Here is a 27,807-nt window from a genome sequence, read left to right as displayed (position 1 = left end):
CATCCCTACAGCAAAGCCAGGGCCTGAGAAGAAGGCCTGGGACGTACAAGGAACACACTGTGAACTGCCCTGACATTCCAGAGACATTGTTTGTGATGTTCCCTGCCACAGAGCGGGTTGATGTGTTTCCTTTAACCTTTCCCATTTTTCCTTATTCTTTTTAAAATTAATTGTTGATTAAATAACTTTAACTTGTGTGTAATGGTCAGTGGGTCAGAGAAGTGCCCAGTGCAGAGAGAGTAACCCGGAGTGAGACACCCTAGCCCCTATCCTAGGTGACCACAGCAGGTTTGGGGGTCAAGCCCCCCAGCAATCCTGGGCCCAGCCTTGTTGGGGTTACGAGGACTCTCCCAGACAGGAGAGTGGAAGGGGAATCCTCAAAGGCAGGGAGGCCACTGGGTAAAGGAAGTGGGAGCGAGGTCTCAGATCCTTTCGCTAGCCCACTTCACCGGGGTAGTGCAGAAGCCAGGAAAGTTCCCCACAATAGCGGGACTATTCCCCCGCTTACATGAAGGTCTGGGTTCACAGGAGATGGGTGTGGCAGTCAGGGAGGTGGCCATATTCTGTCGTATTCCTCTGATGCCCCAGAAACTGCTCAGACCCACTTCTTTAGTGTTCAGGTTGCATTTTATTCTAAATCCTTCCATCCACATCAGTACAATGCTACATCACAGTTTTAAATCCCTACATCTTTCAGCCCTTCCAGCTCTAGGAAGCTCTTTCATCTTTCCCTGGCCTTCCCTTCCTCATAACAAACATGTCCTTCCTGACTTCTACCAGGTTGTTCAGCTGAGGGCTCATCAGTTGTTTACCTTCCCGAGCCTCTCCTTCTGATTAGCTAATTATTCAGTCAGTCGTCACTGGGGGAAATGAGGTGACAGTGATCAGGGTGCTGACCCACCTGTCACATCTCAGCACTCTGTCACACAGCTGTAATGGTAAAACTCGCTGCAGCATTGTTGGCAGACAGCTTTGTCTGTTGCTAATTTCCCCAAAAAGATTTTGCTTTTTTTTTATATATAAGCTTTCAGTCTCTTTTGCTGCTTCTCCCATCAACACTTATTGTGTTAGATTATTGTGACACTTTCTCACACCTGAGGCCCAATTATCATAACAGGCCTTTCTTTTGAAATAGCTCTCCTCTTGCTCCCTTGTGTGTGGCTTAAGCAATCACCATTGCCTGAGCTGGAACTAACTAACTTTTTTTTTCCCCCTGTTTCTTCTGCTGTGACACTCATCCACCTGTTGGACAACTTCTCATACTCACAATTAGTAATGAACATGCCTGAGCTAGAATTCTTTTTCCTCAGATTCCACTTCTTTGAGTCAAGGACACAGTGCAGCCCAAGTGCAAGGGAGAGAACTTTTTTCTGGTGCAGTTAAAAATAGAGAGGAAGACAGTGCAGCAAATTTCAGCACATGGTACTATATCTCATCATGGGCATTCGTCCAATCTTTCAGATGACATGTGCAAAGTTAAACTGTTTTATGCCCTTCACTGATTTTAAAGTGCTTCTAAGAAATATACAGGCCTGTTACAGACTGGAGCCAGGGTGTGAAACAACAGAACTTCAGAGTACAAGGAGTCAGGAATTGCAATTGTGGGTTTCTTAACGCTGCCCCTAACTCCCTGTGTGACCTTAGGATAATAATTTGATCGTTTTCCCACATACAAAATAGAGATAATACTACCTTCCAAGGGGCATTGAGAGTATTCATAAAATAATGTTCAGAAGGTTCATGGATCATTGCATGAAAGCACTATAGGGCCTAATGCAGCAGTCAATGAGCATACAAAACACCTGTTTGCTTCCACTTGGCTCCCTTTGGACCAAATTATGTTCTCAATCTACACTGTGTAAGCCTATCATTATTTATTTTATTATTCTCAGCACTGCCATCCCAGTAATGCATAATTTCTTGAAGGAACTAGTGATTAACACAATAATAAAGCACTAGTTTACTAACAGCTGAATTCTTAATTTTTCTAAAATGCCATGCTCAGAAAAATTCATGTCAGTACAGGATAGAAAAAAATGGAACGCAAACTCCAATCCCTAGGTGAATGGTTAAAGCAGAGAGCCACCCAGATGGAATTCTTTTTTGTATGCTTGCTACATGTTGTCATGTTATGAGACAGTCTGGTCCTTTGACAGTGAAGTTCTTTATTCTTCCATTGTCAGCTGCCATATTGTTTGCACCATTAAGTAAATGTCTTCCAAACTATGCCCCAGGGAGCTATTACAGAGCAGTACGAGTCATAAAAACAGCAGATTTTGCTTTTCTGTCATAGATTGCACCTGGCATAAAGGCACATTTAGTGCAACGAGCTACACAATTTCCTTATCATGACATGTCACATTTGTTCAGTATTTCCTAGAACAGAGCAAGAACTGTGTGCAAAAAGCAACACCCCCACCCCTACACACCTTTTTGTGACCATTGATTTGATTTTTTTTAAATAAATTTGCTTAAACTGCATTCACCTCACTTTTGTTTTCAGCACCTATTTTAGTGACCTAGTTTCCTGGAAGGCTTGTCTGCAAAAAAAAATAAGTTTTAAGCAAATATTCTACTATTAACTGAAAGCATATTTGGAATTTGCGATTTCAAGTATTCAGATAAATCTAGTTTTAAGAGTTATCCAATCAGGGAACAGAAATATCACGTGACCTAGGTTTCCAGTTAAAACAGTTTGAATTTTGAATATTTAATGTTCAGTGCAATATTTGCAGTGAATAGTTTGTGAGCAATTCACAGGCTGAAATATGTTCACATAAAACATTGATCAGATATTTTAGAAAAAGTAACAAAATACATGAAAAATATTATTTGTTTGCAAACATTTCAAGAACAGGGAAAAAAAGCTTATTTGCTACTAATAATTTGTTGTGAACAGAAAATGCATCCGATGAAGTGAGCTGTAGCTCACGAAAGCTTATGCTCTAATAAATTTGTTAGTCTCTAAGGTGCCACAAGTACTCCTTTTCTTTTTGCGAATACAGACTAACACGGCTGCTACTCTGAAACCTGTCAGTTTACTAACTGTATTTCTCTAGTGCACAAACCCTTCCCTACTTTCCGCAAACATGAAAGAACAAATATTGTAAGTCTTGTACATGCCACATAAAAAATCTGATGTTGCCTAAAATAAACTTTTGTTGAATTTGAATGACAGATTTCATCCAAAGCTTTGTTCGGTAATTACTGCTATTACTGTTCACTAGTAGCAGCTACTAGCACTCCTGAACCCAGGGTCATAGTAGCATTTTTACCCAAGATTTCTGGTTTCAGACTTTGCATACCTGTAATTTAGAAAGAGATTTTAAATAGTAAATTAATAGATTCCAAGGCCAGAAAGGATCATTGTGATTATCTAGTCTGAACTTCTTGATAACGCAGGCCATAGAATTTCCCCAAAATAATTACTAGACCATATCTTTTACAAAAACATCTAATTTTGATTTAGAAATGGACTGTGATGGAGAATCATGGTGTTTTGTGTAGCATGTTGAAAAGGAATCGATCAGCATCTTTCCTAGGAAAATAGTGGAAGGTGTATCTACTTTCCGTGAACCTGTAACTCCAAGCAAACCCAAAAACCCATAAATAGAACCAGAAGGATTAAGTTTTTGCAGCTGAAACTGTAGGTTTGATTATTGCTCTAAATAGAATTTTTAAGTGATAACTGAAAGTTATTCTAACCTTTGATTCTGGCTATCACAAATTAAGAATAAAGTGTGAATAGATGGTAAAGCAGTGTCTTGGAAGAGCTTTTCCCCATCTGTAAAATGGGAATAAAGATACATACCTATGTCATAGAAGTGTTGTTAAGCTTAATTGACTATTATAAACTGGCTAGGGGTCCTCAGATGCATGGCACTATATAACTTTTAAATTATTTTTATCAGTGGTAATAAATATAATTAACTACATGCACTTTTCACTGTTGTTTTTTTCTTCTTCTGCTTGCAGTAAAGACTGGAGATCCCCAAAGAGAGAAAAACAATTCCTACCCACCTTAAACTGCTGTTACCATAGTGCGCATTTTTGCTCTTTATGGAGCAATGTTAAGGTTGCATAATTCTTTCATTATAAATCAGTCTTCAGCTGCCCATTATTTTGATAAACTTTAATTGTTTGTGCTGAAATCTTACCTACCTCAGATGCATTTTTTATTTTTAAATTTGAGCACAAGATAGTTAAGCCATTTCTATGATGAAGTTAATGGAGAAACAGGTGGCTCTGTCAATAATTTAACAGGTCTAGGCCCTGATTCAGCAAAGTACTTAGGCATGTTTCTCCTAACTTTAAGCTCATCAGTAGTCCATTTGAACTGAATGGACCTACTCATGTATTAAACTTATGCTTGTGTGTAAGTACTTTGCTGAATCAGGGCCCTTGTGCCTTCCAAGTATGGAGCAGGAACTTGCAATTTGCAATGAAGACATTGCTAGGGTCAGGAAGATGCCTTTCACTGTTTCCACGTAAATCCAACCAGCTAGTTTATAAGCCACAGGCCACCTCAGTTTCTGGCATTTCCTAACTTTTGAGAGCAACTGAATGTTCTCTTAAACTAGTTTTCTGTATGGAATATTATTTATATCCACAATGAAAAAACATTTCACTTTGCCTGCCTCCCTGTTCTTCCCCTATGCACACGCTTTCTTTCGGTAATGGAGCAAAGTAGCAAGAGATGCTGGTTCACTAGTAAAGTCACACTGAATTTATTTTCCCTATAAAACCACCAATTTAATGAGTATAATAACACACATAGATCTTAAAAAGAAATGCAATTACAAAAAACTAAAATAGGAAGTATTTACAGAAAATGCGTCACATTTACAAATTATATGAAAGATAGCATATTACTTCCTTAAAATAGCCTTAGATAAGATACCATCATAGCCCATTTTAATGTTTTTTTTTAGTTGTTATACTGAAAGAAACTATACCTGTCCTTTCCAACTTTCTCATTTCCCTACATTTCCTCCTTGTGATCTTCAGTGCTCAGAACTCAGGTCAGCAAGCAGGATTATACATAGAGAAAGAAATGTGAAAATGTGGGGTTTGCCTTTAAACAAATTAAATTGCTCATTACGCTTAGTTTTCTCTTACAGCTTACTCCACAGGAGGCAAAATCACTGCCCTGTACGATCAAACAAATGGTTGGCTGTGTTGCTGAGCTTATGGAAAATATCGCTTTTCCATGATGTACAACATAAACCTGCAATAAGGCTGCTTTTATGACAGATTAAATCAATAACATTCTGTATTCTGAGTCCATCATCTTTTCTTCTATATAGCTTTCAACTGAATAATCACCCTTCTAAAATAGGTTTGATGAAAGTTACTATTTGATTGGCTAAGTGTTCCCATCCATTTACATGTAACACACTGACTATAATTCTGTGTGCATTATTTGATTAGTGACAACTAACCATCATAGCTGAAATTTCAAAAATTGATGATCAGTCTATACAGATTTTTTAAAAATAATTTAAATTTCAATAATAAATTAATTCAAAGAAACTGTGACATACTGGCACATTTAGGAGGCAGCTAAATTTGTCAAATATATTATGTCATTAATGATATGCTTAAATTTTGTGTCACCACAGACACATCCATAACAACTTGTCCTGTCTGGTGTTCTTGTTAAAAATTTCACAAGACCAATCATGGAATGTGCAGATGCAGTTCCCTCAGGATCGGCTTGAGGCCTACTGATGTGGCGGTATTGCCAGCAGCCAGTACCTATATTATCCACGCTTTGTGGATAAATAAAAGTCAGTCGCCTGGGCTGTCTCCCATTCACTGTTCACTGGTATTAAGTTTGACCTGAAGTTTTTAAAATTAATGTATATTTGGAAAAGTTCAATATGTTTAAATTACTTAACAGTTACGTTTACTGTTAACGTTAAAGATGATTTTTAAAAAAGACTCTGACTCTCAGATCTGCCTCTTTATAACTGCTTTTTGGGAGGGAAAATTTAAAACTGATTTTAGTCTTTTGGTGTTTGAATGCTGGACTTTACCCTCATTTTGGTATTTTATTTAGATCTTTGAGGTAAGTTTAAATGTCTTGTTTGAGCTGGCTGCCACTGTCCAATTTTCTGAGAAAAATCCATCAATAACTGTCAGGTCTCTTCCTCATATAAACATTATGTAATTGTAGGGCCTCTTCCTCTCTCACTGGTTCCCTTTACTGACAGGGACATCACTACCATCCTGAGTTCTGACCTAACTCAACAAAGGGGCAACAAACTAGACCTAGGAATAGGGCTGCACCTCACACATGCACTACAAAGGAGCAGATAGATGAGGGCTCTGCTCCTAGAGCATATTCCTGGCCATCTTTCCCTCTACCCTCTCCCAGCTCCATTAAAATGAGGTGTGGGGGTCACTGGTGAAATTCTACTCTTAGGCAATGTGGGGTACAAAGATGTTTCAAGTTATTCTAAAAAAATACTAAAAATGTGTTGTCTAGAGAAACAAGACATGGTAGTCCAAATCTGAATAAGCCTCTCAATGTCAATTTAGGAACATGACTCCCACTATTTTAGTCATGTGGGGGTCTTTGCCATGGGGACACTGTGATTAAAAAAATTAGTTGTTAACTATGACTACTCGGTTAAAGAAAGGAAAAGACAATATTAAATAAAGCAAAACGCAAACAAGCAATAATGGTTACTACAGTCGCAATCTCTTCTGAATGCTTCTCTGAGGAGAGCTTTAAACACAGAATATGCTTCTGGGAGTGGGACTGCCTCTGGTGGGGCACTCTTCTCTTGGTAAGGTTAAGACCAAAGGCTTAGATCCACAAAAGGACTTAGGCATCTAAAGTGGGAATTAGATGCCCAAGTCCAAAATTTAGGCACCACAGATGTTTTCAGACCCCCCAGTTAAAGTGCTGTCTTACTTGGGAGGTGCCTAAAATCCCTCAGTGCTTACATTTCCACAGCTGAAATCCCATAGGTGCCTAAGTTTCTGCATCTGGGAATTGGCACTGCTGCCTCAGTTTAAGCACCTGGGAGCCTATCTCATGTCAAACCCCAATGTGATCCTTAGACTGGGTAAAGATAGGCATTTCCCTGCCTATCTTACCTGCAGGGCCCAATCCGATAAGCATTCTCAAAGCATGCCTAATTTCACACAAAATGGTCAGGGTGTATGTGTGGTGGGCAAGTGGAGGTGGCCTCCTTTAAACCTTTAGCCCAGTGGTTATGGAACTCCTCCTCAGCATTACAAGGCCAAAGTCCCTCTGTGGGGGTTTGGCCAAAGTGGATTGAATAATAGTTAATCCTGTTTCAGTGCATCACAGATACTAACATAGTTTATAGATGGACAAAAGAAGAGCTGAGCCCAGACTAGGAAGGTATCTGGCCTGTGAAAGAAATACCTGGAGTTTTAAGCTGCAATCAAGAGCAGCTTGCCTTCAAGAAATTCTGCAATCTTCCTAAAACAACATTTAGGGTGAGAAATTACTACCTGTAACCACTTTCTTTAGTGTTAGCTTATGTGTTTGCTTCATTTGCTGGGTAAACTGCTTTGATCTGTTTGCTATCCCTTATAATCATATAAAATCTATCTTTTGTAGTTAATAAACTTGTTTTTGTATTCTCTGAAGCCACTTTGTGGAATTCATAACTGGGGGGCAAAAAGCTGTGCATATCTTCCTCCCCATGGATGGAGGGAGCGGTCTCTGCAGTGCAAGACAATACAGTTTTGGGTTTACATTCCAGAGGGGGTATACACTTGAGTGCTGGGCAATTCTCTAACTGAGCCTTCACATGCAGAGCTGATTTCAGTGTCTCTGTTTTTCTGCAACTGGGTATGTCCTTAGCTGTGTGTGTGTACGCTGGAGGAGGCTTGAGGGCCTGGCTTAGCGGGACAGTGTAAGGGAGTCCAGGCTAGTGGAACAGGCGGGCTCAGTGGTACCCCAGTACATCAGGTGGCACGCCAGATGTGGGGGAAACCCATCATACAACTTTCTCCATCCCATAATGCCATCCCTCTCTCATAATTTTCATGCCTTTTTTTAAAATCGCATACTGTCTGCCATCTCTGATAGAAGCATGGAGCTCGCACAGCTCTGCACTATTGTTATGAACATTGCAAACATGGGATGAACAATCCTATGATATTTGCAGAGCCACAGGACATACCACAACAATGGGGGATGTGATGATTTCTTCAAGGACAGGTTGGTGAGGGACCTAGTGGAAAAACAACTCAACGTTGTTGGTGGCAATCACGAAGCATCTGCAGATGGTGGAGTGCCACTTTGGGCCCAGAAATCAAGCACTGACTGGTGGGATTGCATCATAATGGAGGTTGGGATGATGAGCAGTGGCTGCAGAATCTTTGGATGTGAAAGGCCACATTCCTGGATCTGTGTGCCGAGCTCACACCAGCCCTCCCGATCAGGGACACCAGAATGAGAGCCGGATTGATAGCTGAGAGATAAGTGGTTTTCACACAGTGAAAACTTGCAATGCTAGATTGCTAATGTCAGTGGAAAATGACTTTGGAGTTGAAAAATCCACAGTGGGGGCTTTTGTTATGCAAGTGTATAGGGCCATTAATGGGGACTGGTTAGACTGCTTTGGAGTCTCAAACAGATCCTGGCTTCGGGCATAGCGGGACCTTCCTGCACTCCACTGCATGTCCCTCCTCCTCACTGTTCATGGCAGGGGTCTTCATCTTGGGCTCCACTGCGGTATTTGCGTTGGTCTGCAGGGTGCTGGTGGGGTCTTCGCCAGCACACACATCATTTTGAAAGTAGCAGGTCTTCAACTTGGTATCAGATCAACTGTTGGCCCCCAAGCTACAGTTCCTTCATTTCACATGCTGCTGCTGTTGATGCCTGTTGTACCCCTTCCCCTGCATTCCTTGGGCAATCTTTTTGTTGATGACCCTGCTTCTATGACTGGTCCATATAGCCATGCCTGTGCAGCCTCTTCCTCCACAGACCCAGGAGATCCAACATCTCCTGTCTACTCCAGGTAGGAGAATGTCTAAAGCTTGTAGTCAGCATGGTTGGTTGGGCAGTTGCATACAACAAAGAAGAGTTGCTAAATGTGCTCGCCAAGCTAAGCAATCGGGAAAAAGGTATCAGAAAAACATGAGGGCTTTAAAGGAAGGGAATTCTTCTGGGCTGTATAACCCTGGGCAATGGAGTTCAGAATTGTGACCAGAGCAGTCATCGTCCTGTACTGTTGGACAACTAGCTATTGGAGAACTGTTAGGGTCAATTCAGGAAAAGCAGTATCTATAGTTACACTGTGTCGACCATAGTACATCAACCATGATTTAGCACTTTTTGGGGAGGTGGTGTTACTGCGTCACTGCAATGAGGTGCTTATACGGGTAGGAGACAAATTTGACTGTAGACACATGCACAAATAAACTAATGCAAAGCAACGTACATTGACCTAACTTGGTGGAGTAGATCAGGCCAAATTTTCAGAGCATTTTTAAGGATGGGGTTTTAACTTTTTCTTCTGTTCAGTCCATTTTCTGAGACATCCCTTTAGTTTCATCAGGGTTTAATTCAGCTGAAATTCTGTTTCTAGTAAGTCTAAGCATCCTTACATCATATATAAAGATTTTCCAACATTCAAAATAGTCTTTTTAGCTTTAAAAACTCTAAGAACTATTTAACTTTAAAGAGTCCTCAGAGAATTTTGTTTTATTTTTAACAATTCTTGGAGAGGTGATTCTTGTCTTTCTGTGGTTGGTAAGGAAACTACTTATGTATTGCTAGATAACCAATTCATTTCCCCCATTAAATGTCAATAATTTTATACACAAATGGCTCCTGGTATTGGTAACCAATCTAGCAAGGTTATTCGATTCCATGTTAGTACATAAGGCATCTTTTAATTTATATAACGATATTAGGAAGTTATTATATTAGAAGCTTTGCATTTAGATAACATTTGCAAATATACATCTCAAAAGAAGTCGGTGCCACCTTTTAAACACTTAGGGAATAAACAAAGATTTTTTCCAAAATATTTCTCATGTATATGTATTTTTGTTAAATGAAGATTTAGAATATTTATAAAAAATTACTTTCAATTGGAAAATTTTTAGCATCATTTTGGTATGTTTACCGAAGACTCTTTTCTTGCAAAAGGGGGGCAAAAAAGACCATTTTTACAACATAGTTTAATTACTTCTGATAACATCTCTATGTTCCTTTTTGTCCTAAACAAAACATCCTTATTTTTTTTTAAGTCAGGACTTCTTTCTAAAACATAAATATTTTGTGAAGTTTGTTACTTGGGATAAAATCCTGTCTGTTCCAACTTCTCTCTTACACCAGACTAGTGTGTCTTCAGTTTTTTGATAAGGCAATCATATTGGTTGCCTGCCCTTTGATCAACTGGTTTTCATATTTATAATCTACAGTTTATAACATTTACAACTTGCAGTTAAAAATTCCTATCCAATATCTATACAAAGCACAGTTACCATAACTAATACTTACTTATATACACCTTTCAAAACAGCATAAAAGAAAATCATATATAATGTTAAAGCAAAGTAGAAGTTAGAAGCTGCATTTCAGAGCCTGCTAAACATTCTTTGGGGTAATAAATATAGTGTTATCTCCCTTTGACACTTGAAGTCTGTACCTAGATGACGACAAAAAAGCAAATTTCCTAGCAGTTTCTTTAAATTAGCCTGAACATTTCTTTTAACAAACATGTTATCCTCTAAGTACATTGTTTATGAAAATGCCTGTACCTCCTTTATTGAAGGTGCAAGCAAGTTTGCAATGACCTAATATTATCAGAATAAATTATAATTTTATGTAATAACCATTCTGGCATCAATACTGAGGTTTTCCACATAGCAAATTTATTTTCATTATTTCATGAATTTTGGACATCAGATCTCCATACTATTTTCAGCCTTTGATTATGAACACTGGCTACACATATACAGACAATATAGCTGTAAGAGGGGATTGATCTGGAGGCCTTTTAGCATCAAAATATATTTTTTTTTGTCTAAGATGTGAAAGACGGTAGATTCTTGACTACTTTGTTTTTGCACTTCAAAAATAGTACCTTTGTTTCTAACTTTCCAGTTTCCTCACTCTGTAGTGTAAGTAGACTCAATCACATACGGTTAAAATAATGTGACCACAACAGCATCCTAAGGCCGGAGGGCAAGGGGCTCCCTAGTATCTGGCAATAAATTTCAGCTGTCTTGACCAGTCTACACCAATTCATTGGTGTCATGATCTGTATTTAAAATGTGCCCTGTAATATATCTTTGGAAAACTAATGACACACTGGTGATTAGTATCATTGTGAAATATACATATTAATACTATATGTGGAGTTATAGATGTTCTCTTATAATGTTTTAAAGTATGTATTTGAAGTAGATAACGGGTTTGCCCAGCTCTTGAACACAAATGAAGCAGGTTTGACCAGTGACAATGGGATTGCAGTTTACACAGAGGGTAAACAGAGCCATGAAAGCTCACAAGGTAGCTACAGAGTCAGTATGTCCAGATCACAAAGGAATGAGTATTTGCTTGTCTAACCAGCCTGGTCATCAGGCAGAGGCAAAGAAGGCATTAATGCACGCAGGGTAAACAAAGCCATCAGGAGAACAAGTGGGGAAAGATGGCCACTTAACAATCTCCACTGGGGATGGAGACAGCTCCCCCAGAAAGCCTTCCTCTTGCAGCAGGCTCAATGAAGTTTGTGAGAAATGCTTTTCAAAAACTAAAGAGGTCAGAGCTCTTGAGATCACAGAAGGATGGGTCCTTCAGCCAAGGGAGGTTGAAGTCTCTGGACATTGATTATAAGCAAGAAATCTGCTTAGGCAAAGATTGTAATTGGCTGAAATTAAGTTTTATTCTTAAAAGCGTATTCCTACTTTGGTTTGTTTGTAGCACTTCCTGACCTTTATTCCTTCTGCCTGGTATCACTTAACCTATAACCTTTGTTTAATAATCTTGTTTTACTTCTTACTATAAGCCAATCCACTGCTTCAATTAGAATGAAGTCCTAGTTAACTCCAGTGAGGTGGTAAGCTGTTGATGTACTGTTACTTTAAAGAAAACAGCAAACTTAATAATTTCTCTAAATGTACCAGGAAAGGGCTGCTTTAGGGCAGATGGTTTTGGAGAAATATGGGACTGGGAATGTGTTTGGGGTCACCCCTGCGTAAGGTAATTGGGCGATAGAGACTAGAATGAGTCTGTTGTGTTATAGGCAGTTGCTGGGATCTGAACATTGAATCAGAGCTGCAAAGCATGCAGATACTCAGGGGACTGCATGCTTGTTTACTGGCTGTTGGTGTCTGGACTGTGAGCCACTGCAGCAGAACATTTAAGGCATCCAAGGTTATAGGGCAGGAGGTGCCACAACTCCTCATTAGTCTGGACTGCACCTCAGAATGTGACAAATAGACATAGAATCATAGAAGTTAGGGTTGGAAGAGACCTCAAGAGGTTATCTAGTCCAACCCCCAGCTCAAAGCAGGACCAACCCCAACTAAATCATGTTGCTTTGAAGATGACTTTTAGTGGAAGTTGTTGTCTCTTGTTGGTAATTCAATAAATATAAGGATTTTGGGAAGTGTCTGCAATCTGACATAGTTTGGATTAGGGTTTTTCATTTTAGGAAGAGCAGTAGCTCTTTCTTTTATTTATGGAAGACTCTCCAGGTATGTTTAACATCTAAGCCATACTGCAACTGTCTGCATGCATGTATAGATTTCTGGCCTGATTTTTAATTAATTTAGAAGGCCTGGTGTATAATCAGTCTTGCATGTTGACTTTGCAGATTCCTCTTACTATAATGTGTCTGGATGAGGTCACATTTTTATTTGCTAATAAAATAGTACACTATGATCTGGTGTGATACTGTATGTGAAACCACTGTATGTGGGGAAACAATGGAGAACATGAGCTGTTTTTGCTGAAAGTAGATATGGAGATGTAGATTTAAACTTCAGATTTCTGCTAATATTTTCAACAGAAGATCCCTCTAGATCAAAGCTTTGTTTGTAAATTCTGACCAAATGGTGATGTGATTTCAGGGGAAATGCCTCTTGGTAAGTCAACTTACCCTGATATTTGGTCATGTCTTGGTATTGCAACAATGTTTTATGCTAATAAGTATTGTCTATTAATGTCATCTATTAAGATGCATGTGGTGCATGGTAAAAATCTGGAAATATGAACTAGAGTTTACTACATGTAATCAGAGCTATTGCTTGAAAGGGGTATCCTGATTGATAGACTAGTGGACAGTAATCCATTGCTGGAAGCATTTTAGGAGGTTCATAAAGAAGTGTACTCATCATGCTATTCAGCATGTCTGTGCTGCCACAGAGCAATGCGTGTATCTGGTTATCCTTGCCAAACGGCATCTTCTGATTTCTAAAATAAAACCAATTGCTCAAAAGATTAGTTTGTTGTTTATGGAAAAAAATGGCACCTAAAAAAATGATACCCAATAGCATGGTAGTTATAGTTTTGCATCCCTTTACATGAATACATCATGGAACTGAAGCCTCCTGTAACTTCTTCTTTATTTCTTTTATATTATGTTAGTGAGAGAGTTCAAAGCATTTCTACAATGACAGATAAAGACTCGTATTTGTTACTTTGCTTTTTCGGCCACTATTTATGTTTGTTTATTTTCTTACCTTCATATAGTCCTCCTTGATTTTTGTCAGTGCTTTCCCCCTTCTACTTAGTTCACCCATGCTGGTAACACCATGCTTCTGTGGATTCTATGGGACCTGGAAGGTAATGTAGAGAGATACTTTGTCTTTCTTAGATGCCCAGGACCTGCTGGGTCTTATTTGTATTGACAGATTTGATGGGTTTTGACCCTGCCTGTTCCATTGTAGGAGGAAGGCATGAGAAGCAAACATCCATTCAACTTAATGGAGAGAACTATGGTAAACTCTGCTGGTTGAAATTGTTTTGTGGACTTTGTGGGGGGAAAAAAAAGATTTGTCTAACCTGGGGGCAATGTAGGCCAATGTCAGTGTACCATTCCATCTGGTCGTATTCTAAGTCCAGTCCTTGAGGCAACTTTGATTTTGAACTTTCACTAGATGAGAAATAGGTCTGATTTATATTCCAAGTATTTTACATATGCAAACAGCTGTCCTGGCCTCAAATATAAAACACGTGTTGCTGTGAAACCGTTTTTGGATGATTGAGAGGTATTTATACTTGGATTCAGTTATTCTGGATGGTCTGGGCTTTAGAATGCCATGGCTACTACTAAATCCATTATTCTTGCTAGATGAACTCTGAATTTGGAATAGAAACATAATTCTAGGCACATATATTTTCTTAAGTATTTGTGTAATTAAAGAATCTAGGTCTTTGTCAGAGACCTTAACATTGAAGTGTTGCTACGGGAGTTCTGGTAAATGAGTCTGTTGAACTTTAAAGCATTTCTGATCACAGCAGATAGTGACACTGTTGTATAAGCTGAATATGCATGATGGGGTTCTTCCTAACACCGTCTCAGGAACAGAAAGACAATTCAAGTGCAAACTCTATTAGAGAGCCTTAGAAAAGAGATTCCAGGAAGGATATGCCTCTGATTTGGCTTAGCCTTTGGATAGCCTGTTAAGGTCTCTGAAAGCCTACTTTCAGACAGCATTGCCTCCAAATGTTAAATGTTTTCTTTAATAGAATTATCATACTTGAAAATTATACGTCTGGGAGTAATGTAATAGAACTGGCAAATAATATTTTTGAATACTGTGATGTCATTATTGGTTTCCATTAGAATTTAAATTGTTGATTTTTATCTATGTATCCCAAGTGCCTTTAGGTGAAACTGTGACTCTCCCTCTGTGATACTGAGACAGAAGCAGTCAGCAGCGGCACTGAGCTGGAGCTCTGTTGGTTCATAAGAGAGAGAACTTCTGGCAAGGTGTCCTCCATAAAGGCCCCTCAGTTTTGGAAATGCTTTTCCATCAATTGGAAAGGAAATAACAGTTGGACCTTCAGGACATGCTACATTGCCCATCTGCTTACTAAGACACAAGGGTCCTATAAAAGATGATGCTTCATGGAGGAAAGGAATAATTTCTGAGCTTAATTTTTTATTTGGTCATTTTCTTGTTTGTAAGTTAGGAGTAGCTGCTGGTTTTGCTTTTGATTTGATTGTAATTTTAATTTTGGGCTAAGGTGCCTATATCCCACTATGGATATTTTTCAATTATATCTAAATCAAAATAAAAATGGTGGAAGTATTACTGGCTGAAAAACCATATTGGCATCTGGTATTCACCATGCTATAGGGTCAATGACTCACCTTAAATTTATAAAGCATTTTCATCCTTAAAAATCCCCAAACTGTAGTGTTTCTCAACACCAAAGGGAATTTGTACGTTGACTGAATTACGTTTTTGACATTCTTGGCCATCATTCTCTGAACATGGTTTTGTTTTGTTTTGTGTTTTTAACTAGGCCTTGATGACTGCCTCCAGCAATACATTAAAAATTTTGAAAGGGAAAAAATCAGTGGAGAACAGCTGTTGCACATAACTCATCAAGAACTTGAAGAACTGGGAGTCACCCGCATTGGACACCAAGAATTGATCTTAGAAGCAGTTGATCTGCTCTGTGCATTGGTAAGTAGGCTGTTTCTTGGGTACATTCCTTTTAATAATATAGGTTTATGCATCTCCTAACCAAAGCTCAGATAATGAAGGCTGCATCAAATACAGCACCTTCTCCAATTCCTGCCTTACTTAAATATTGTTCCTTATTGCTTCAAAAAAGGATGTATTCGCAAAAGCTTCTCTAAGTACAAATGAATTAACCATTTTCCTTCTGAAAACTTTAAAATTATTTTTAGTCTTTCCATAGATTGTCTTTGTCTTCCCTTTAGCTTCTTGAGTGCCGTATTCATGTGCCATGCATGATCAGCACTGGCATCCTTATGGTCCTATGATTGTATACCATATATGCCCTCATGTTTCACAGAACTTTACCATAGTGCAGTAAACCATTTCGTTCCTGCATGTGCAAGGCATGCCAGCATTCAAGGAGTTAATGCAGAAATTGCAAAGGCAGTGTTAATTAGACTGGAAGATGATTTTAAAATTAATTTTAAACCATTTTTGCAAAAATCACAATAGACTTTACCCTAAACATTAAATACTGACACCGTGTGATCAGGTTACTAGCTTTGTGTAGCACAGTTTTATTGTGCAGAAGAGTCAAGTTTGGAAGCGAACTTATTTTTTGTCTGGTGAAAAGTTACTGAGTTACATACACCCTGTTCAAGTTGTCTGGGTGCCAGTAATATACTGTCCTTTTTTTCCTCTTAAAATGCCTCCTACCCATGATAAAATTAAATGTGATGGCACCAATCCTTAAAAAAAAACACCACTACCACCACCACCAAATGTTGTCTGAAGTTGTCCAGGTAAGGCTCAGAGGCAGAGGGACTTGGATACAAGAGAGTATAAATAGTAATTAAAAAGAGGGGGATGTTTTATATGTGATGAATAGTCTGGGAGCCCAGGCTGCAAATTTTTGGCTATGTAGCACCTCATGTACAGAAAACAACTGTTTTTTTGATAGAAGTGTCACTTGGGTACTTATCAAAACTGGATGTGGTGGTGTAAAGCTGGAGCAAGTTATGCCAGTGCGAGATTTTGATGTAGTCTTAATGACAAGTGTCCTAGACATCTTGCTGACATTATTCATTACAGTAAAGACTGTACTCCATTTAATAGGTGATTCTGGCACAATTGGATGGTGCTATTAAAATATTTTCATTAGGGCTATCAAACGATTAAAAAATAATCAGGATTAATTGTAGTTTTAATTGCACTGTTAATAATAGAATACCATTTTATTTAATTTTGGGGGTGTTTTCTACATTTTCAAATATATTGATTTCAACTACAACATAGAATACAAAGTGTACAGTGCTCACTTTATATTATTTCTATTACAAATATTTGCACTGTAAAAAAGAAACAAAAGAAATAGTATTTTTCAATTTATCTTATAGTACTGTAGTGCAATCACTTTATCAAGAAAGTGCAACTTACAAATGTATAACTATTTTTTTAAATAACTGCACTCAAAAAAAAAAGTTAAACTTTAGACCCTACAAGTCCACTAAGTCCTACTTCTTGTTCAGCCAATCACTAAGACAAACAAGTTTGTTTACATTTACAGGACACAGAAAGTATTAGAATTTCTCCATGTTGTTTCCCTCTTAGATATCGTTTCAAGGGATAAACATAAATGATTGATTGATTGTAATCACAGACACTTATGCATCCAATCTAGTTGAATTATCTGCAAGCATAATATAGTTCCAACCAGTAATATTAATTATATACACACACACACACACGCGCGCGCACACACACAACTTTAAAATGACCAATTTCCCAAGCTAAAATGAATTCTAAACAAAACTGAGTATGAGAAAAAATGTAAACATAAAAATATTAATGATAATTGAATTGTTTAAGAGTGCTTTCATTAGATGTCCAAAATCACATAATTCTTCAATTGTCTAAGAAAGCTTTTTCTGTTAAAAATAAATAGTTAAGAAGGAAAGTAGCAATTAAAAATAAAAAAAACACCCTCCACATATAACAAATCGAAAAATGGGGAAGTTGAGAGCAATGAGTACAAATCAGCAATTATAAAATACAGACAATGGATAAGGGAAGCTAAAAGTGTCAATAAAAATCAGTGGTGAGCAGGATTAAGGACAACAAGAAGAAATCCTTTTAAATATATCAGGAAAAAGTGACATTCTAACAATGATATAGGTCTAATGTTCATTATGCAGAAGAGGCTCAATATTCAGTAAATATTTGTGTTCTGTATTGAGAAAGAAGCAATATCATGTATTACCTTATAGTGATAAGGAAATACTTTAAAATCATTCTGATGGAATAGAAACAGTAACTTTTGAAGTTAAGGATTTTTAAATCTGGCAAGATCAGATAACTTGCACCCAAAAGTATTAAAGGAATTGGCCCAGGAGCTCTCTGAATCCATTAATATCATGTATTTGGTTTTGTTTGTTTAACAAATTTTGGAACACTGGGAAAATTCAAGTGAACTGAAAAAAACTAATGTTGTGCTAGTACATAAAAAGGATAAATGGGCCAGGATAACTATAGGCTGGTTAGCCTCTCAACTCTCCCAGGCAAAATCATGGAAAAGATAATATGGGATACCATCAGTAAAGAATTAACGTATTGTAGCATAATTGATGCCATTCCCATGTGATTTTATGGAGAATAAGTCTTGTCAAACAGTATTATTTTTTTATGAGATTACATGTTCGGCTGATAAAGGTATTGATATAATATACTTAGAGTTCTATAAGACATGAACATCTGATTTAAAAAAAACACCTAGAACTGTACAAAATCAGTGTTTTCCATATTAAATGGATTAAAAACTGGTTAACTGATAGATCTCAAAGTATTTTTAAATGGGTGATCATCATTATATTGTGGTGTTTCTTGTGGGGGTCCCACAGGGATCTGTTCTTGGCCCAATGCTATTCAATAGTTTTATCAATTATTTTGAAGAAAATATAAAATTTGCAGATGGCATGCACATTAGTTTAAAAAAAAAAGAGGGGGCTAAATAATGATAGGAATAATCAGTGATAAAGACTCATCTGGATCACCTGATAAGGTGGGCTCAGTTGAATAACATGCTGGTCATACATCTAGGAAGAAAAAATATAGGTCATGCTTACAAGAAGGGAGATGTTTTCCTGAAGTGCAGTGACAATTGTGATACAGTAAAGCCAGGGAGCAGTGGGAGAGTGGTAGACGGGAGATATATAAGCCCTATGCTAATTAAAGCATGGTTCCCTGTAGACTAGGGAGGGGTGCTACAGATTAATCGAAGCACCTGTAATCAATTAAGGCCTGGTCAGGAATCTAATAAAACCCCCTGCTTCAGGCAGACAGGAGTGTGAGGAAGGGGAGAGGGCTGGAGTTTGGAGGTGTGTTAACTTAAAAGACCAGAGGACTGAAGGAAGGGAGACCCTGCCCCAGCAAGGCAGGGAGACTCCCTCCCACAGTGTCAAGGACCAAGAGTAACCCTACTCAAGGGGGAAGAGGGTAAGAAACCCACAGAGTTTGAGAGGGGCTGGGGCTCAGAGTGAGGAGCAAACCCAGACCTCTTCTTTGCTTCCCTCCTCTACCACCTTCCTGGGACACTAGTGGGGCCCTCAGCGACCCAAGAGCAGGGGCAAGGGGTGGCTTCTTAGCCCCCCACACACACACTAAGAAAAGCGCAGAACCCACCATTCCAACATCTGCCATTTTGCCACACAATGAAAATGACTTAGGGGGCAATAATGGATAACAAGCTGAACATAACCTCCCAGTGTGATGCTGTAGTTGAGGGCAAACATGATCTTTGGATGTATAATCCAGTAGTAGTGAGGTGATATTACCACTCCATATAGCATTGGTGGGACCTTTACTGGAATACCATGTCCAGTTCTGATGTCAATACTTCAAAAAAGATGTTGGAAAAATTGGATGGAGCTCAAGAAAGAGCTACAAGACTGACCTGAGGTCTGATAATAGTGAGAGACTTAAGAAACTCAATCTATTTAAAATGAGGAATCCTTGTGGCACCTTAGAGACTAACAAATTTATTTGGGCATAAGCTTTTGTGGGCTATAACCCACTTCATCAGATGCATGGAGTGAAAAATACAGTAGGCAGGTATAAATATACAGCACATGAAAAGATGGGAGTTCCATGGGAGAAAGAATCACACAAGGAGTAAGAGGTTCTATAATGCATCTCTCTAATAAGCCTCAATTCCCCAAGCTTAAACCCTCAGTAATTGTGTTGGCCTTACACGGTATCTTGATTGGCAAACAAAGCAGGTATAGCTACCAGTCCTAGATAGAGAGTTCTTTTCTTTTCTTCCCCTCCCAAGTATTTGGTCTGTCAAATATCCCCCAAAGCAGAGTCTTGGTTACCCTGAGGCCCTCTGGTTCATAAGTGCTTCTAAAGTCTCTCAAAGCAGGGTCTTGGCTACCTTGAGACCCTCTGTCTTACAGCATCACAGACCTCTTCAGATGTTAATTGGGGAACTAACTAATTAACTCTGCTTAGCATATATACCTCTTGTTTTCAAAGGAGTCACATGTCCCAGAAATATGCCCTGTGGGCATTTCATCACTGTTTTTTCTAATTAATATTTTAGAAGCGACTGCAAAACAGAGACCAAAGATCAGTCAACATTTATTCTCTCATCAATCATTCACTTGAGCTCTTAGCGTGGTGTCATCCAAAAGGGTCATTTTGACCCAGGTAAGCCTGTGCCAAGCTCACTGATAATTTGTTTTTGCATTTTCTTTACTTGGTGATCTGGTCATCAGCTGATATGTTCCGAAGTTTCATATTGAAACACACACATGGATAGAGTCTCAATTAACCATTCAAGTGCAATCTCAGCGCACTCAGTAAATTTCCCTATCAACTACCTGATACTAGAATCATAGACTTTAAGGTCAGAAGGGACCATTATGATCGTCTAGTCTGAGCTCCTGCACAATGCAGGCCACAGAATCTCACCCACCCACCCACCCACTCCTGTAACAAACCTTTAACCTATGTCTGAGGTATTGAAGTCCTCAAATCGTGGTTTAAAGACTTTGAGGTGCAGAGAATCCTCCAGCAAGTGACCCATGCCCCACACTGCAGAGGAAGGCGAAAAACCCACAGGGCCTCTGCCAATCTGCCCCGGAGGAAAATTCCTTCCAGACCCCAAATATGGTGATCAGCTAAACCCTGAGCATGTGAGCAAGACTCACCAGCCAGCCACCCAGGAAAGAATTCTCTGTAGTAACTCAGATCCCACTCCATCTAACATCCCATCACAGGCCGTTGGGCATATCTACCACTAATAGTTGAAGATCGATTAATTGCCAAATTAGGCTATCCCTTCATATCATCCCTTCCATAAGTTTATCAAGCTTTGTCTTGAAGCCAGATGTGTCTTTTGCCACCACTGCTCCCCTTGGAAGGCTGTTCCAGAACTTCACTCCTCTGATGGTTAGAAACCTTTGTCTAATTTCAAGTCTAAACTTCCTGATCGCCAGTTTATATCCATTTGTTGTTGTTGTCCACATTGGTACTGAGCTTAAATAATTCTTCTCCCTCCGTGGTATTTATCCCTCTGATATATTTATAGAGAGCAATCATATCTCCCCTCAGCCTTCTTTTGGTTAGGCTAAACAAGCCAAGCTCTTTGAGTTTCCTTTCATAAAACAGGTTTTCCATTCCTCGGATCATCCTCGTAGCCCTTCTCTGTACCTGTTCCAGTTTGAATTCATCTTTCTTAATCATGGGAGACCAGAACTGTACACAATATTCCAGATGAGGTCTCACCAGTGCCTTGTATAACGGTACTAACACCTCCTTATCTCTACTGGAAATACCTCGCCTGATGCATCCCAAGACCACATTAGCTTTTTTCACGGCCCTATCACATTGGCGGCTCATAGTCATCCTGTGATCAACCAATACTCCGAGGTCCTTTTCCACCTCTGTTACTTCCAAGTGATGTGTCCCCAGTTTATAACAAAAATTCTTGTTGTTAATCCCTAAATGCATGACCTTGCACTTTTCACTATTAAATTTCATCCTATTACTATTACTCCAGTTTACAAGGTCATTCAGATCTTCCTGTATTATATCTCAGTCCTTCTCTGTATTGGCAATACCTCCTAGCTTCGTGTCATCCACAAACTTTATTAGCACATTCCCGCTTTTTGTGTCAAGATCAATAATAAAAAGATTGGTCCCAAAACCGATCCCTGAGGAACTCCACTAGTAACCTCCTTCCAGCCTGACAGTTCACCTTTCAGTTTGACCCGTTGAAGTCTCCCCTTTAACCAGTTCCTTATCCACTTTTCAGTTTTCATATTGATCCCCATCTTTTCCAATTTAGCTAATAAATTCCCCATGTGCAACTGTATCTGAAATCGAGGTAAATTAGATCCACTGCGTTTCCTTTGTCTAAAAAATCTGTTACCTTCTCAAAGAAGGAGATCAGGTTGGTTTGACATGATCTAGCTTTTGTAAAATCATTATTGTATGTTGTCCCAATTACCATTGACCTCAATGTCCTTAACTACTTTCTCCTTCAAATTTTTTTCCAAGACCTTGCATACTACAGATGTCAAACTAACAGGCCTGTCGTTACCTGGATCACTTTTTTCCCCTTTCTTAAAAATAGGAACTATGTTAGCAATTCTCCAGTCATACAGTACAACCCCTGAGTTTACAGATTCATTAACATTTTTTGCTAATGGGCTTGCAATTTCATGTGCCAGTTCCTTTAATATTCTTGGATGAAGATTATCTGACCCCCCACTCCCACCCCAATTTAGACCATTAAGCTGTTCAAGTTTGGCTTCTACCTTAGATGTGGTAATATCTACCTCCATATACTGCTTCCCATTTGTCATCCTGCCATTATCCCTAAGCTCCTCATTGGCCCCATTAAAGACTGAGGCAAAGTATTTGTTTAGATATTGGGTCATGCCTAGATTATCCTTAACCTCCATTCCATCTTCAGTGTTTAGTAGTCCCACTTCTTCTTTCTTTGTTTTCTTCTTATTTATATGGCTATAGAACCTTTTACTATTGGTTTTAATTCCCTTTGCAAGGTCCAACTCTACATGGCTTTTGGCCTTTCTCACTTTATTCCCTACATGTTCTGACCTCAATAAGGTAGCTTTCCTTGCTAATCCCTCCCATCTTCCACTCCTTGTAGGCTTTCTGCTTTTTCTTAATCACCTCTCTAAGGTGCTTGCTCATCCAGCTTGGTCTACAACTCCTCCCTATGAATTTTTTCCCCTTTCTTTGATCCAGGCTTCTGATAGTTTCTGCAACTTTGACTTGAAGTAATTCCAGGCCTCCTCCACCTTTATAGCCACAAGTTCCTCAGTCCAATCCAGTTTCCTAACTAATTTCCTTAATTTTTTAAAGTTAGCTCTTTTGAAATAAAAAACCCTAGTCACTGATCTATTTTTGTTTATCCTTCCGTTTAGTTTGAACTGAAATAGCTCATGATCCTTTCAACCAAGGTTGTCCCCTACAACCATTTCTTCTATGAGGTACTCACTACTCACCAAAACCAAATCTAAAATGGTGTCCCCTCTTGTTGGTTCAGCAACTGCTTGGTGAAGGAATCCATCAGCTATTGCATCCAGGAAAATCTGAGCCCTGTTATTATTACTAGCACTTGTCCTCCAGTCTATATCTGGAAAGTTAAAGTCTCCCATGATCACACAATTCCCATTAGTATTTACTTCATTAAAAACATTAAAGAGGTCTCTATCCATATCCAGATCAGATCCCAGAATCCTCTAGTAAATTCAGATGTACCAAGCCATACCAAACTCATGTTCACCACATTCATTCGTAACAATCACAGTCATTCATAATAATTTGGCACTGTCCCAATAGAGGACATTCATAATCTTAAAGTTAAAGTGTGATCCACTCTGATTCTGAAAGGTCTACTGTTCAGCTTTATTCATTTGAAAATATTTTCTGGTGACTCCCTGTACATGTATACTGACAAACTCCTGGATGAGGAAATGTCATTTTGTTTCTTCACATCATGTTTCATAAGGAGATGAAACATGATGTGAAGGTAGGGAGGTCACAGAAAGATTCAACTGATTTTTTCCCATGTCTCAGAAAAGAGTCAACAATATCCTTGAATTCAGTCAATAGAAAGTAACATTTCTGTTCCCTCTTTATATCTTAATGTAAGAAAGGGAAATAGCTTTTAAATGATTTAATGAATTTTCTTACTAAAGCTCATCCAAGCAGCCATATGAATGAAAAACTTGTACTCTGAAACACATTAAAATGTTGATGCTTAACACTACATGAGCTTCAGAAGCCAAAAGCCTCCATTATACACACACAAGTTAATACAGAAATTAATACAAAACGTACATGTTAGGAAGTAGATCACCAATTAGCTGCAGCTATGACAATTTACATTAGTTGAGGATCTGCCCCTAGAAATTTGATCACCCAGATACGTAATATCTTCATCCTTCTCCAACAGGAATTTATAGTATTGCTGAAGTTTTAATATTCAGAATTTCAGTTTGGAATTGTGTATTTTGTCTTCCTTCATAACACAAATGTAATTTGGATTTTGCTAAAGTGGATTTTATTTATTCTAACACATCCTCCCTCTTTAGCTCTATAATTTTACAGTGAGAGTTTGATTTTTTTTTAAGTGATGGACAAACCTGAAAAGATGTAGTTAGATGAGTATCCAGATGTTTCTCCACTATTTAATCAATCATGTCTGAGCGCTTTTAGTTGAGAAGTCAGGTCAAAACTATTCTGAGAAATAACCTCTTGTGCTTCCTTTTACTACTTCTGCTTAAAGCCAAAGCTAGGAAACAGGCAGGAGAAAATGACAGTTCAATAAGCTGCTCCAAACACCAGGAACATTTTAGCTTTCTCACTCCTGCTTAAACAAAAAGTATATGGGGCCTGGAACAATGAAAATATCCCCCCATTCTCCCAGACTCAGATGTGGGTGGGTGGAGGTGGGATGTATAGGCCAACAGGGAAAAGAAAAGCCTTTAAATTGTACACACCACTCCCTACCTTGTGGGCATTCAGTGCTCTTGTGGTCTTATGGGACTGGCTCTCTAGGCTGATTGGTGGGACAAAAGGGTGTAGCAAAGCCTTTTGGCCCCTGTACACTTAATGGAATTATTTATAACCCTTTCTCTCGCCCTGGTCATCATTCTGCATAGGAAGAAAAGCTTCCCCCTCAGGATTAAGGATGGACCTGGTCTTTTGGGCTTTGCTCTTGGCATTGTGCTAGTTACATTTTGAGGCCAGGAAATAATTTTTCCTCACTACCAGCTTGGCCTAGACACTGTGGCATTTTGGCCTTACTTTTAGGGTCCTGATGGGTAAATTAGGTTGTCAAGTTCACTTTTTTCACAACTTGATTTGATGCCCAGTACAGGTAATCAATCAATAAGTGTCCAGTTACATGATAAACTGGAATTGGAAGCAGATCAGAGGATGACATCTCCTGAAGAAGGTGGGAATGGGGTTGGTGCCCCTAATGATTGGTACAGTGGAAAGACAACCTCCTCTTCCTTGTCCATTACCACTCTGATGAGGCAGGGTGGTGGGATCTCAGAAATGGTGCTGAAACCAGGAGGAACACATTGCAATAGAATGACCTGCACTGTATGAATTATTGGCAGATAGTTGCCAGATGTGTTGCTTAATAAAATTGATGCCTAATTAAACCACAGTCTTGATATCTTGTCTTTTTTTCATGCAGTGTGTCCAGGACAAATTCAAATTCCCTTATTAGGAGAGTTGGCAGTATATGGTCTACATACCACCACATCACAGTCACATACTTTTCACTTCATAAATTGTTATCTGAACCTACTAGATTTCACTGCTAGTAGTATTATTTCCAAGTATTTTATATCAAGTAGTCTGTAGTGTATTTTGTAACCCACATATAAAAGGTATTAAATGTGAACAAGAGATTTTACTCAATAAGAAGCTTCTATTATGGGTTATGGGGCAATCTTTAATTCTAATGAACAACTACTGATATGAATTTTTGCCATTCAAGAATATTATGGGAATGATAGAAAAATGCTTACATAGTCTCTACTGACTTGCCAAATGCCTTTTCTACGATCTACCATCCTTGTTTATTGTAGCTTTTGAGAAATTGTGAATGGTTGGATCAGATGGCCAGCATTGTCTGACAACTCCATTAACATACAGTTGGGCAAGTCTGTGCAAACTGAAGAGACTGATTCTTTCAGCATTGCAAATTGTATTAAGCATCATCCTCCAATCTCTATTTGGCCTTTTCTTTGCAGACTTATTATATTAAACAACTTGTAACCTGCCCTTGGGTGTAAAGGTTAGATTTTTCTCATTCAAACTCTCTCATGCAGACAAGAGACATTAATCAATGAAGGCGTTGGAAGCTTTTATTAAAGAATTGCTCTTTACTGTGACTGTGAACTTCTAGCCAACTTAGAGCAAGATAATTACATCTCATTTTGTTGCTATCTCTGTAAATTTTGGCTTGAAAATTAACATTTCAAAAACCAAAGTTATGTACTAACTAGCATCAAACCTTATGTTAAACCATATATCAGAATTAATAATACGGTGCTCAGCATAGTGACAAAAGTTAATCACCATGGAAATGTCTGCCCAAACAGTGTTCTAATAGATAGCTAAAAAGCTAGCTAGCTTTTTAGCTATGCACCTGCTTTTTGAACATGTGTGAAAGCAACATGACACCTTCATATAAAGATCAAATTGCATAGTGCAGCAATATTTTCCCATACTACGATAGAACTGAGACATGGGCTTGGTGTAGATTTAATGTTAAAAGTGTTGTACATCTTCTGTATGAGGCATCATATGTGTATACAGTAACAAACGGGTAGCATTAGAAATGTATTTTGGGTTTTGCACTAGGTGCATGAAGCAAATTAGCAAATATTACACTACACTCTTTTAGTGACCAGGTCTTACAACTCCTTTGGTACCAGAAGGCGTTTGGGCCTGGTCCAATGTCACCTGTTTAGGAAGTATTTCTGAACCAGACAAGTAGCTTCAAAGAACCGGAGGGAGAATGAAAGGCCACCTGCTATACCACATAAAGTTGTGAGGGAGAGTTAAATTCCAACTAGATCTCCTAATTAGATCTTTTGGGATGCTGATGTTGTTCTTCAGCCTATAAAATTGGGAAACTGGAAAGTAACAGGGTGCCTAACTAAATCTCAATGTGTAACACACAGGCTAAGTGTGTTCTTCTATTGGGTAGTCCATATAGAGCAGTGGTTCTCAAACCTTAACAGCCCGTGAACCCCTTTCACTAAATTGTGAAATCTCGTGAACCTCCTCCTAAAAATGAATATTTCCAGGGATTTAAGTTTAAATTTCCTCTGCACTCTGTGGGGCTCCTGCTGCTGGACCCCATTGACTGCCTCGGTCAACTGAGCTCGGGCTGCAGGTCCTGCTGACCGCCGGGACTCAGTCTGCCAGCCCCAACTGCCCTGCCCCACTCTCCCTGGGATTCAGGCTGCCAGCCTCGCATGGAGCGCTAGGATTTGTGCAGCCGGCTCCCCCGCTGACAGGGGCAGGGCTCGGGCTGCCAGCCCCAACTGCCCTGCCCCGCTTTCCCTGGGGCCTCGGGCTGTCTGCCCTGCAACCGGGTCCCACCTGCTGTCTCTAATGGCCGGGATCCTCTGGCTGCCATTAGTGAAATTTTTCTGGCGAACCTCCTGTAACATTCTGTGAACCCCTGTTTGGGAACCACTGATATAGAGGAAAAGAGCCTACTGCTGCTACCCGCTAAGTGAGGTAATCTTGTAGATAGAGCAATAATCCTGTGCCTTTAGTACTGAAGGTCCAAATTAAATCATTGCTGGCATCTTCTGGTGAGAATTGTTACACACTCAAAATGTTAGACCTTCTTTTCAAGGTTAGGTGACAGGAAATTTATCCAAAGAGAAGCTGCAGGGGAACTTCTCCTTAGCCTCACTGTTTTGAAACCGTATAAGATACGGGTAGCAGCAGCCCACATTACTGGAACCCTATTGCAGGATTGGGGCCTTAATGTCTACATACTACATGTAAATTATCAAACATGTTTTTGCCTTAGTACACTATTACAATGTGAGATTGTACACTTCTCTTTGTTCTGTGGTTTCAGTTTAATTGCTGCCT

At 39.0% G+C, this 27,807-nt stretch overlaps 1 protein-coding gene across 1 annotated transcript in view; it reads left to right on the top strand.

Moving 5' to 3' along the window:
• The window catches only part of LOC119861898 (connector enhancer of kinase suppressor of ras 2-like), a 479,757-nt gene that overhangs the window by 80,799 nt on the left and 371,151 nt on the right, over positions 1 to 27,807 (top strand). The window contains exon 2 of the mRNA XM_043492113.1: positions 15,479 to 15,642. Within this exon, the coding sequence (XP_043348048.1) occupies positions 15,479 to 15,642 (164 nt within the window). The remainder of the gene's footprint in view (positions 1 to 15,478; positions 15,643 to 27,807) is intronic.

The sequence above is a fragment of the Dermochelys coriacea genome, chromosome 9 (assembly GCF_009764565.3).
Source record: "Dermochelys coriacea isolate rDerCor1 chromosome 9, rDerCor1.pri.v4, whole genome shotgun sequence".
NCBI lineage: Eukaryota > Metazoa > Chordata > Testudines > Dermochelyidae > Dermochelys > Dermochelys coriacea.
The sequence above is the reverse complement of the archived record's forward strand: the minus strand, read 5'-3'. Positions and strand labels throughout refer to the sequence as shown.